Here is a 12,743-nt window from a genome sequence, read left to right as displayed (position 1 = left end):
CCGGCCCTTCCTTTGCTCTCCCCAGTTCGGCTGGCTGAGCCCTGTCGCCCGACGGGCAACCTGGGGGAGAGTAGAGACGATTCCCTGAGGCAAATGGGCCCGGGGCGGTGGCGAGCTGTGGCAGGGTCGCCCAAGACTTTGGGGCCGAGCCGGCCCAGCGCCCAGTGTGTAGTCACCGGCTGGGCTCAACCCAGGCCGCTGCCCCTGCCCCTGTTTTCCTCCAAACTCCGCACTGTTCTATGGCCTTCCACAGTCGTGAAGCGGGCGAGTGTATCTTGAGTGTCTACTGTGTGCCACGTGCTTGGCACCCGCTGTCTTAAAATTGTAGCTTCACAATCCGCCAGTAAAGGGAAGTGGTTAGGGACCCAGACTGCGTCAGATGCCCGGGTTAGAATCCCCGCTCTTTCTCGTAACCAGCTGTGTGATTCCGTGGTTACTTCAACTAAGTACCGCTACTTGCTTGCGTCATGTGGGAAGAATGATTGCTTCTACATCTTGTTTTTTTTTTTTCCCCCCTCAGGATTAAACGACTTAGTATATGCAATAGATGTCAAAGAGTACTTGATTCATAGTAAGGACTCTATTGTTACTCAGTAGTCCTTACTGAGTCCTTATTGTTACTAAAATCGTCTTTATTTTAGACAGGGAGAGTCCGAAACACAAAAAGGATTTGCACTAGAGCTGACTCCAAAGCATCTTCCTCAATATCAGGCGTTCTCCCATACCCCTCGCCTGCCCTTAAGTCACTCAAAACTTTGGCCACCTAATGTCCTGAGATTCTGCAGGTGCTTGACAGCTCCTGGTGCCTCCCTCCAGTGTAGGTGGCACTCCTGTGTCCCTCTCAAGCGTAAGGACCAGTCATGGGAGAGACTGAGAGATCAGAAACTGAAAAGGAGGAGGCGTGGGGAGTAGTAAATAGAGGTGAATTGAACCAACATTTTGTTAGCTGGGCTGCTGTCAGAAAGTAGCTTGTAGTCCAGGGGGAGGAGAAATTCCTAGAGAGGTAGCTGTTGTCTTCATTTTACTGATGAGGACACCCAGAGTCAAAAAATTGGGCAAAGGCCATAGTATTGATGTGTCATAAAAGAACAGTATGCAGGGAAGTTAAACATCCACTTTAGTATAGTCAGTATGATCTATGAGAAGGGAAGGAATAAAAGGGAGGAGATAAGGGGAGTGAGTGGGAATTTAACTATAGTTGAAATGTTTTATGCTTTAAAGGAGAAATAAGACAAGTTAACTTCTTAAATGTGGTTGGTGGGTACATGGGTGTCATTCTGTTTTTCTGTCCTTTTCTGTTTGAAATATCTAAAATTAAAAGAAATGTAAATATAAATGTGTATATTAAATATAATGTTACTGTTAATTGGATATATATTTATATTAGTACCTATGTATTTTTTATTTTTTTTAATGTATTTCCCTTAAAAGGGAAAAAGGGGTAGAATAAAGTAATTACAAAATACTTTTGGGAACTAAACGTTGAAAGCCCCTGTCAGTCTCCATTGCCTGATACAAATCATTGTACAAGTCATTGCACAAATAGTGCATAGACTGCCCTTCTTTACACTTTCGCCCTGATTGGAAAGTCCTGTTTACTTCAAGCTTGTCTTTTATTTTTCTAAACATAATAAGTTTAATTGCTTTATATTTTTATGCCTGGTACTATTTACTTCTTTTTTTCCCCCAAGAGTTTAAATTAAGTTTATTGGGGTAACATTGGTTAATACAATTATATAATTTTTAGGTATACATTATAATTTAACATCTGTATATTCTATTGTGTGTTTACTACCCAAAGTCCAGTTTCCTTCAGTTACCATATTCGATCGCCTTTACCCACTTCACCCTCCTCCAACCCCCTCTTTACCCCATCTACCTACCCCACTTCCCCCACCCCATACCCTCTGGTAACCACTAGTCTGTAGTCCATGTCCATGAGTCTCTGTTTGTCCTGTTCATTTGCTGCTTTTAGGTTTATATCCTACATATAAATGATACCATGTGATTTTCAACTTTTTCTGTCTGGCTTATTGCGCTTAGCATGATTATCTCGAAGTCCATCCATGTCGCAAATGGCTGTATTTCATCTCTTCTTATGGCTGTGTAATATTCCATTGTATATATTGGTACTGTTTACTTCTGTTACAACTAGTTCTCATTCTTGTTTCCTTGTGTGTTTGGCTATTTTTGTCTATTTGGTTCACATTGTTTTGGAAATTTATCTGTGGGAATTATTTAAGGCTTAAGATAAAAGTGTATTTCTCCAGAGATGTTTTTGCATTTGCTTCTGCCAGGTGCCTTGGAGTTAGGATCATTTTAATCTAAATTTGTGACTCGAGTTGTTTTTTTTTTTTTTTTTAATTATGTTGATAATTGTTTAGGTTGATAATTGTTTTTGAAAAGATTCTTGGGCTTGTGGTTTCAGGGTCTGTCCCACTCAATCCCTCAGCAACTGGTAATTTTACTTATAGATAGATACCCTGGGATGGAAGTGAGGTTTAATTTTGCTTTACCTTTTCCCAAATGACATAGCCCTTTGGGGTGCTGGTTTTATAGGGGAATACTTCCAACCTTGGGTGGACCCTAACTTTGATTCAGAATATCTTTTCTTCCAAATCTCTCAAAACTGATGTTCAGATTCTCAGGATTAGACAGCCGCCCTCACAAGAAAAGCAACTTCAGTGCCCTCCTTACCTTTCTGGGTTTCTACTTTGATTTAGATTTTGACCTGATAATTATTTAAGCTTCTTGTCAAAGATTTGATATACTTAATAATTTCTTATTTTATCCAGCAACAATCTAGATTATTTATCCAGCAACCATCAACACATCTTTTCTGTAAAGGGCCAGATAGTAAATATTTTAGGCTTTGCAGACTAGGCATTCTCTGTCGTAACTACCGGACTGTGGTGCTAAATTACCCAACTATGGTGCTAAAGGAGCCATAAGCAGGATGTGAGCAAATGGGCATGGTTGTGCTTCAGTAAAACTTTATTTACAAAAACAGACTGCAGGCCAGAGTTGGCCCATGAGTCAGTTTGCCACTAGAGTATCTAGATCTAGAGTATATGGCTTATTGATTATCCCAATAACATTTTTTAAATATTCTTTTCCCTATTTTGTTGTTTTTGCCATTACACATTAAACATATTTTGGAGACTAGGGTTTTTTGTTTTTAAAGATGAGTATCATGCCAGTTTAAATTATTGTTACATTTAATACGATTATAATATTTCTAATGCTAGTTGCCACTGCAGTATTATTTAGTATTCGTGTGCTTTGGTCATGAATTTTAGAAGCATTTTTGTTGAGTTTTGTGAAATATTCTGTGGTGTTCCAATTGGAATTTTGTTAAACTCACTTAATTTATGAAGAACTGTTGTCTTTGTGATATTTGAACCTTTCATTTAGGAACATGAAATATTTCTTTACTTATTCATATATTTTTTTTATTTCTTCCAGTAATACTTGGTCATTTTCTTCATATCATGAAGATGTATGTCTTTGTTAGGTAAATTGGCAGTTTAATATTTTCATTGCTGTTATTAATTGAATGCCTTTTAAAAATTGTATTTTCTAGTTATTATTACCACATGAAGATGCATTTGACTTTTGCAAATTTACATTTTATTTAACCACTTTACTAAAGTTTAATTTTCTATTATTGGGACTGTTTTTCTTTGGATTGTGTTGCTATCCAATTAAATTATCTACATATAATGATATTCATGTTCCTTGTTTTCTAGTATTTTCCTTTTTGAATGTTTTTGCACTGGCAAGAATGTCCAATAGAGAGTGAAAATAAGAGAACAGTCTTGGTTTTGCCTGTATTTTTAATGGATTCACCCCTCTTGTAAAAATGTAAGATATTATATTGGATCTTGATTTTAAATACTTCTGATTCCGTTTTAATGTATCTATTAGACATGGTTTGAATTTATCAGATACCTTTTCAAAAATGCATTGATGATACTTACTGTATGATTCCATATATACAAATGAAGAAGTTCAAGAATAGACAAAACTCATGGAAATAAAGTCAGATACTGGTTACATCTGGGGTGTATTAACTACGAAAGACACAGGAAAGCATATTGAGGTGCTAGAAATGTTCTGTACTTTGACTTGAATGTTGTTTACACAGTTATATACATAAGTAAAACTGTATTGAGCTGTACGCTTAAGATTAGTGTACTTCTTGTATGTTTTACCCCAATAGAAATACATTTTTAAAATTTTTTGATTTTATGTTAATTTTTATTAAACTATTAAGATGATATATTAGTGGTTTCACTTAATTTTAAACCAGCTTTACATTTCTAAGATAAGTCATAGTTGATCACAGTCATAATCCTTCTGCGACGTGCTTTCTATATTTTTTAACATTGTTTTTTCTTTCATTTAATAAATATTGATTAAGTGCTAGGTGCTTAGAGATGCCGTGGGTTATAAAACCATTAATGGCCCATATTTGCATTGTGTTTACAACCTAGTAGAAGAAATACCAATTAAATAATTACAAAAGTGAATGTAGAATTGCAACTATGGTAGGAACTGGAATTGAGAGGTATTTGTTGTTATAAGACTGTATTATAGGGAAGTTTTTCTTTATCAAACATATATTGCCTACTATCTGACAGATACCATTCTGAGTACTCCACAGATATTAATTCATTCAAATACCAACCATATGAGGTGAGTTTTCATTATATAGATGAGGAATCTGAGGTATCATTATGTCCAAGAGCACTTAGCAAATAAGTGGCAGTCAGGATACAAACCCATGCTCTTAATCATTCTTATGTGACTACCTAAGTATAGAGTTTTCCTTAAGGAATTAATGGTTAAATTGACATGAAGGATAAGTAGGAACGAACTGTGTCAAGAGGGTCTGAAAGAAGGCTTGTGTTTCAATGAGGAGCATGTAGTCAACTGTGTCATATGCTAAAGAGGTCAGGAAAGTGAAGAATTGAAAAAGGCTATTGGATTAAGTAACTTGGAGATCATTAGTAACTTGAGTTTTGCATGTACTCAGGATAGAAGCCAGATTTATGTGAGGGAGTGGCAGGCAGAATGGATAAGTCTTTCAAGTTTGGCCCTGCCCTGACTTGGAGAGGACAGTATATATAGGGGGATAAGGAATCAAATAAATGTTGAGTTTTGGGGGCTTTTTTCCCCAAAAGAGAGAAGCTCTCACATGTTTAAAAACTAAACAAGTAGAATGAAAGTCATTGGCTGAGAGAAGAGTAAAAGTTTTGAGAAGGTGATTAGATAAGGTGAGAGAGTAAGTTGACCAGAGAAATGTAGTTTTCAGGGAAGTGTTGCAGGGACCCTTTGAGGTTGAGCATAAACTTGTTTCTTATTTTGTTCTCGGGATGTTTTAAGATCAGAACCATGCTTGTTTTATAGAATGAATTTTGGTACTTTTAAAAAAATGTTTGACATTCTTTCTATTTTGACCGTTCATCTTGATTTCCTGCTTCTTGTATTAATATTGATGACTTATATTTTTATCAAAAAATCTATTTAATTTAGATTTTCAAATCAACTATTATACTTAATGTTTTTATGTATTTTTCTCTTCTATTTCTTTTCTTTATATTTTACTTTTTACTTTAATATTTTGTTTTACTATTTGTCCATTTACTCTTCTTTCCAAAAATGACCTCTCGATATTATCAATTCTCCTAATTTTTCTTTATTGGCTTTCCTGCCATTAAAAAATGTTTTTATTTGAATTGTTATTCTGTGCTTTTTCTAAGACCTCAACATACATATATATATAGAGAGAGAGAATTAATTCATTATTTTAATTCATTGCAGGGGAGAGAGAGAGAATTAATTCATTATTTTTCTTTCCTTTGGCTATATCCAAATATAGCAGATTCTTATCAAAGGTATAGACTCTTGGTGGGACTCAGAACCCCCTGAAACAGATTACAAAATTTGTTCATTTTCCCGGACAGAGGGTCTCTCTCTTTAATCAGATTGTTACCAGAATCCAACCCAAAATGTTAAGAACCACTGCTGCCACTAACAGTTCAATGTGTAATATTTTAATTATCACTCTTTAAAAATAGTATTTTATAATTTGGGATTTTTTTCTATGTTCCAGTTGTTTTATTAAGACCACATTTTAACATTTCTAAAATTTGCTTATATTTTTCTTATTGTTTTTATTAACTTGTGCCTCTAGTTTGAAATGGTGTAAAATCTTTACTTTTTTATGTATTATATTTTTCTTTGACAGTTTTTTGATTGCTCATCAACAGTTTTTAAAGAGATGATATTCTCTAATCTTCTCATTTTATCCCTCCCAAATACCTATTAGTTCTGGAATCATAGGAGGCTAATTTTAGAAGGAAACAAATTCTCTAGCCCGACTTTCTTATTTTAGAAATGAGAACACTAGAGAGAATCATTGAATTCTTCAAAGCCACATGGGGAATTTGTGGCAGAAACTGATCAAAGAACCTGAGTTTTTAGTACATTTCTTATTTCTACTAGTCTTTTCTTTTTGTAGTAAAGTAATACTGATCTCCTTACAAATTCTGCCTCTTTCTGTTATTTCTTCTTGTATTTTTAACAGTTTTAGCTTTCTACATTTTCTTGCTGTGTTGTTTGGGTCATGTAAATTAAATATAGTTTGGGCTTTTTATCATCTGCATTTATTCCCATTGGTTTGAACTCTTTTTTGATATAATGTGTAGATCCTTTTTATATCTCTTATCCATTGTTTTGTTTAATTTTACCTATTAAATATAATTGAAAGATAAATAAAAGTCTAAAAGAAGGAGAATTACTTTAAATATATTTTTTTAAAAAAAGATAATTAAAACCTATGTAATAAAAACTGTAATATAAAAGATCCTTGGAAAAATATAAAAGACCTGGAGACCATTTGATACCTACTAATTAATAAATTTCCATTTCTTATGGGAAATAATGGGATTATAAATTTTGACAACTATTTTTCTTAGGTAAGCCACACAGAGATCTATATGCCTCTTCCCAGAAAATAAACAATATATGATGGTAAAGGAATAGAACATGTAATGTTTATGAAATCCCTGTTAAAAGTCTGTCGAGAAATTGTGTTTGCTTGTTTCATTTGACTAGAGAAGAGGGAATTGCTTGTCCTTAGTGCCCTCTTGAGGTCATGTTGAGGTTCCTAAGGTTATCTCAAGCTCACCATTTGCCCTGGGGAGGGCAGCTCCTCCCCTTTGGACACTAACCTAGTAGGGTTCACAGAGCTTGGCTGCATGTTTCAGTAACCACCCCCTAAGACCACAGAAATGGGAGGTGTCTTTGGACATGCAGGAATTGAGGTCTTAAAATATTCTCCATTAAGAAATATCAGGGCTCCTTGGAGGAAGTGGCTGATTCTAAGTCTGGGGGCGGGGAAAATGCACAGGATAAACCTGGAATATCTTGTCATTCCAGATAGTAAGGAAACTCTCAAAGATGACTAAGGTAATGTCAGAAGGACTGAAGAACCTATCTGAAAAGGCTTCCACTGGCCAAACATGAAACGATTTGAGAATCAATAACTGTATTGAAACATATCTAATATGTTTAATCTGTGAGTTTATAACTATACCAAAAACAGTTGACCACCATTGGAAGTTGTTAGAGAATGAACTCATTATTTTGAAAAGTCATAAACGAAGGGAAAGAATTCAACATTTCTCCTATCCTTCCTATGTGAACTGGACTCCTGGGTATATTTCAGCTAATCAGTGAAGAAGGAATGAAAAAATTAAAATATCAACATTTTGAGAGGTCAACTTCCAGAATGATGAAGTAAGGACTTTAAGATGTCTATAGATGAAACAGTATTGGATGGGTTGATAATTGACTCTGGGTGGTAGGTATGTAGGAGTTCATTATACCCTTCTGTCTACTTTTTAATGTTTTATTTTGGTAGGAACTTGATTAAGATATAATTCAATGTCAGTGTGAATTATTCAGTGTTTATTAATAAATTAGCTATTTTAAGCATTTTAAAGAGGAAAAAGAGGCAGAAATCTTTTCTTCTTCTGGAGAAGGTGGAACAAAATAAAATCTATACCATAATCATCTTCCTTATGCTCAACACATGGAGGTTTCTCCATTGAATATAAGTTTCTTCCAAGTTTTTCTTCTTTTCACTGTTATCTAAAATGAAGAGTTAATAAGCATAGGCAATTTTAATTAGTGAGTGGAATGTAATTTATGTAAAGCTTCATATTTCCACAAACATCTAATGTTAACCCTTCCTCCTAAGATATATGTTGTAAAATAAAAGTTGATCTCTGTTAAATATAGAATGGGAAAGGGGTTATATAACTATCAGCCAAAATGAGAATTTTTTACTATCCATTGATTTTGGCTATCCTAAACTGTAAATTATCCTAGACAATAGCTCAGCAATATCACAGATTGTTGCACAAGGGATAAATTTGCTTGACAAAAGTATTCTTTTAGGCTGAAACTAGATTATGAAGCACGGTATCTTGCTGGTGAACCATTGCTCTCATTGGTGGTGCTCTTCCTTCTTTTCCAGATTTTCCCCTTAGGTAGAGAATTCAGTTATTCATTTGCTCTTTGGGTTTTCAGTATGCTTTGATCATTTTCTCCTTCCTCACTCCCTGTCCAGTTTCTATTTATTCTTCAAGCCCAGGGCAGGTCCCATTTTTCTGCAAGCCCTTTCCTAATAATCCCTTCCCTAAAGTCTTTTGTGCTTATTTTAGCAGTGGTGGAAAGCAGGTCATTTTGCTATTCAAGTGAGCCTTCAGTTAGTTAAACATTATATATTTCAAATGTCACCAGTCGTAAATGTCAACACATTTATTGACCAAAAAAAAGCCTCATTTACTTTGGGCACAGTTAGGACAGTGCTCCCCCGGCAAAAAAAATATTGTGATTAATGCAAAATACATAACTCCACTAATAGTTTTTTTCCTCACTTTGTAGGATCATGGCTGCTGTTCCTCAAAATAATCTACAGGAGCAACTGGAGCGTCATTCAGCCAGAAAACTTAATAATAAATTAAGTTTTTCAAAACCAAAATCTTCGTAAGTATTTTGATTGGTTTGTTGTCATACATACATTAACACATAGTATCATACAAATGAGATATCTGCCCTTTCTACCCTTTCATTATATAGATGAGGAAGTGAAGGGTGACTTTGAGAGTTCAATGATTTTCCCAGTTTGCAAATTAATGGTAACCATGTGTTAGCAGCACCAGGTAATTGCACGGTGCTTTTGCACCGTTCCTGGCACATAATACTTACTCAGTAAATGTTTTTGAATGAATGAGTGAATGAATGAATGAATAATGAATCTTGTAAATTTGGGCCAATAGGTATTTTTAATATTTTAATATAATTTTATATCCTTTCCAAAAAGAGTTTATAAGGAAACTATACAGCTCTCCAGTTCTGTTATTTCCTCTCAGCTATAATCCAAACTCCTTTTAATGATATCTGATAGTAGTTTGCATTCTTTATGTGCCCTTACCAGGTTCTAGACACTCTTCTGGATGTTTAACTTAAAGTCACCGTTGACCTTCATGTCACTAAATCCAGAGATGTCCAGGACTCTCTTACTTGTCCTCCAGATCTCAGCATAGATAGTAGTTTTTAACCCTCTTTCCCATAGAACTATTAGAGTAGCAATGAGTAGCCACATTTTTTTTTTTTTTTTAATTTAATACTGTCCCCTCTCTCTGGAGTTGCTATTAAGAACTACCAGCCTGAGAAATAAAGTAGTGGGAGTGGCCTGGATACTCTCAAGACTGAATAGTAGCCCCTGAGTATGAAGAATCAGAGCATAAGCATAATGTAAGTTCCCTTATAAATGTTAAAGTCAGAGAGGGAAGTAGAGTCTTTGCTCATTCATGATACAATGAAGGTAAGTTATATAAATTAGTAAACAATGTAGAGCTTTGTATAGTTTTAGGTTTGTTAAAATTGACCTAATTCCGATTTTCAATTATTTTTCAGAGGTTTCACTTTTAAAAAGAAAATATCTGCAGCCAATGATGTATCTGTGACTAGTGTGTCAGTAGCCAAAACACCTGTGTTAAGTGATAAAGACATTAATGTTACTGAGGCCTTTTTCTTCAGTGAACCTTTAGCCCACACCACAAGTCAGCAGACAGAGATCGATGACTTTCAAAATGCTCCAGCAAGACAGCAAACCAAGAGAGCTGGTTCAAAACCATTACTGCCGGATTTGGTGCAGGAAGTTTTACATACTACCCAGAGCACACCGATTATAAAGGAATCTCGTGATCCTGCTTTCAAGAAATTAGAATTTAGTTCTTCATCAGATTCTTTTATTGCCATCAACAATTGGGATGATATGGATGACTTTGATACTTCTGGAAATTCAAAAGCATTTGTTACGCCACTCAGAAATCACTTTGTAAGAGTAAGCACTGCTCAGAAATCAAAAAAGTCTAAGAGAAACTTTTTTAAAGCACACCTTCATAAAGCAAATACAGTAAAGGTTGATTTGACTTCTTCCTCCTCTGAAAGCAACCAAGTATATTCCACTAAAGAACAGAAGGCTGACTCCAAATGGTTAAATAGCGGTGTGATTTGCATTGATGACAGCCCCAATTCCCAAGAGCTTATAAATGAAGATTCTCAGGATAGTCACTCTTTAAAAACTCATTTAAGAGAGGAAGGAGGTAAAAATTATATTTATTTTATCTTCATTTCAATATGTCGATTGTATTCATTCATTCAGAGCTAAGCTTTGGGAATAGTAGCAAATATGATACAGCTTTTTGTTCTTAGGATCCATAGAGGTACTTATTGAACAATCTGTTGGCTACATTCTCAAGGCAGAACATACTGATAAAATGAAAGATTTTATTCTGCTAATACGATTTTTATATTAACACCAAGGATAGCTCTGTGATATTACATATGAAGAAAATAAAGTCCATAGAAGTTAAAATGACTCATTAATGGTCTACTGGCTGGTTAGTGGTAGAATTGGGAAGTGAAACTAAACTAAGCCTCTCTATTATAATTCCTTTATGGCTAGCTGCCACCTAATATTGATATATGTAATATGATCTAATCATGCTATTGAAGTATTATAAATAGCATTCAAATGATTTTCTGTTTAGATCTCGTAGTTATTGGATGTCCAGAACTTGGTAACTGAGATTAGCCATATGTGGAACTATCTACCTTATGAAATAGTTGTAAATATGAGACTAAAATTTCTAAACACCTGAACCCCATTAAGGTTACTTTAGAGTGAAAGAGGACTAAAAAGTGGTGATAATTAAGCAAAACAATAGTTTAATCAAATGTGTTACTGTTTATGAAGAGAAAATTTGGTAAAAGGTTAACTAGAGAACAACAATTTGGCATTGTTTTTTTCCTCAGAGTCAGGAGAAAGACACTGAATCTGGTAGATTTAAATCACTAGGAAGCCTTAGTGGTAAAGTAGAAATAGTTTATCTGCACAAACAACAGTGTTTATACAATTATCAGACATATTTAAATATGAGTAAAAAATAGAAAAATAAGAGTGATTATACTATGGTTTCATAGTATAACTGGAGACAACCATAAAAACCCTTAAGCATCTTCAGCCTTAATCCAGCATTCATTGGACTTAGTCCAGTTGACTCAATAATCATTTATGAAGAAACAAACCAACATTAATGTGTTAAAAGAGACTGGTCACGGAATGGTGTTATTGTTTATGACTTTCCAGAAGCACTCACTTTTCAGTGCTCATACCTTGTTCTTTCTGTCTCATCAATTATTAAAATAACCTATTTTTACCAACTGCTTACTTTAGATAATAGTGAAAAGAAGAAAAACTTCGAAGAAACTGAATTATATTCCATCGAGAAATCACCATGTATTGAGCTTGATGAAGATGATTATGATATAGATTTTGTTCCACCTTCTCCAGAAGAAGAAATGACTTCTGCCTCTTCTTCCTCTTTAAAATGCTTTAGGTAAAGTAACTAATTAATTAATAAACATTATTATTTGTTTCTTGGATATCTGAAATAATTTAATTTAGTTATATGGTTTCTATATAAATTAATTTCATGCTTCTTCACAGTTTATTACCTCCAAACAATTGTATGTAGTTGATTTCGACACGAGGAATGTATTCTTAAAAATATCATATTTCCACATTCCTGGATCTGAAATGACACAAAGCTAACTCCTTATTTGGGAAATTATTTAGTAAGTGATATGCGCCCCTCCCCCCCTTTTAAATCCTACAGATTAGAATTGCCATTTTATTTGTCATTCACTGAGTTTTAGTAAATTAATGTCATGCTTGTGTTTAATTAGTAGTGTTATGGGAAAAATTCAGCTCATCAATAACTATTGTTACCTCCATCCTCACCCCAATCTAAACCACAGTCCAGTCGAGTGGTGGAGTATATACTATGATATTAACCTATTTTGATGAGAACTAGATCCCTATATGATATCACCTTAATTAGGAAAGGAAGGCAGGAAGTAGTTTGTGTGCATAATTGAGTTTCTCCAGGTTTGTCTTTTAACAGATGTGTTGGGATGTTTGAAGAGGCAAGAAAGGTTGAAGCGTTATTACAATTTGATGACAAAACTAAAATACTATAACTGCTCTCCCTCTTCCTCTTCCTTCTGATAGAAGTTCAGACAGAATTGTACAAAGTAAAGAACTGAGCAGAAGTTCATATAGAATCTGGATTCTAAGTCAGCATCCTCATTTAGGGAGG

The 12,743-nt window shown here is 34.6% G+C and overlaps 1 protein-coding gene across 3 annotated transcripts in view; it reads left to right on the top strand.

Annotated features, from left to right (window-relative positions):
• The window catches only part of BLM (Bloom syndrome RecQ like helicase), a 59,372-nt gene that overhangs the window by 187 nt on the left and 46,442 nt on the right, over positions 1–12,743 (top strand). For 2 of the 3 annotated variants that reach the window (XM_006905286.3, XM_025049858.1), the window contains 3 exons: positions 8,959–9,060; positions 9,994–10,685; positions 11,819–11,981. In XM_006905286.3, coding sequence (XP_006905348.1) covers positions 8,963–9,060; positions 9,994–10,685; positions 11,819–11,981 — 953 coding nt within the window. In that variant the 5' untranslated portion in view covers positions 8,959–8,962. Of the gene's footprint in view, positions 1–3,749; positions 3,865–8,958; positions 9,061–9,993; positions 10,686–11,818; positions 11,982–12,743 lie in introns of those variants that run through there. The other variant, XM_015594290.2, reaches the window with a different exon arrangement.

The sequence above is a fragment of the Pteropus alecto genome, unplaced genomic scaffold (genome assembly GCF_000325575.1).
Source record: "Pteropus alecto unplaced genomic scaffold, ASM32557v1 scaffold60, whole genome shotgun sequence".
Classification (NCBI taxonomy): Eukaryota; Metazoa; Chordata; class Mammalia; order Chiroptera; family Pteropodidae; genus Pteropus; species Pteropus alecto.
Note: the sequence above shows the minus strand (reverse complement) of the source record. Positions and strands in the feature narration are given on the sequence as shown.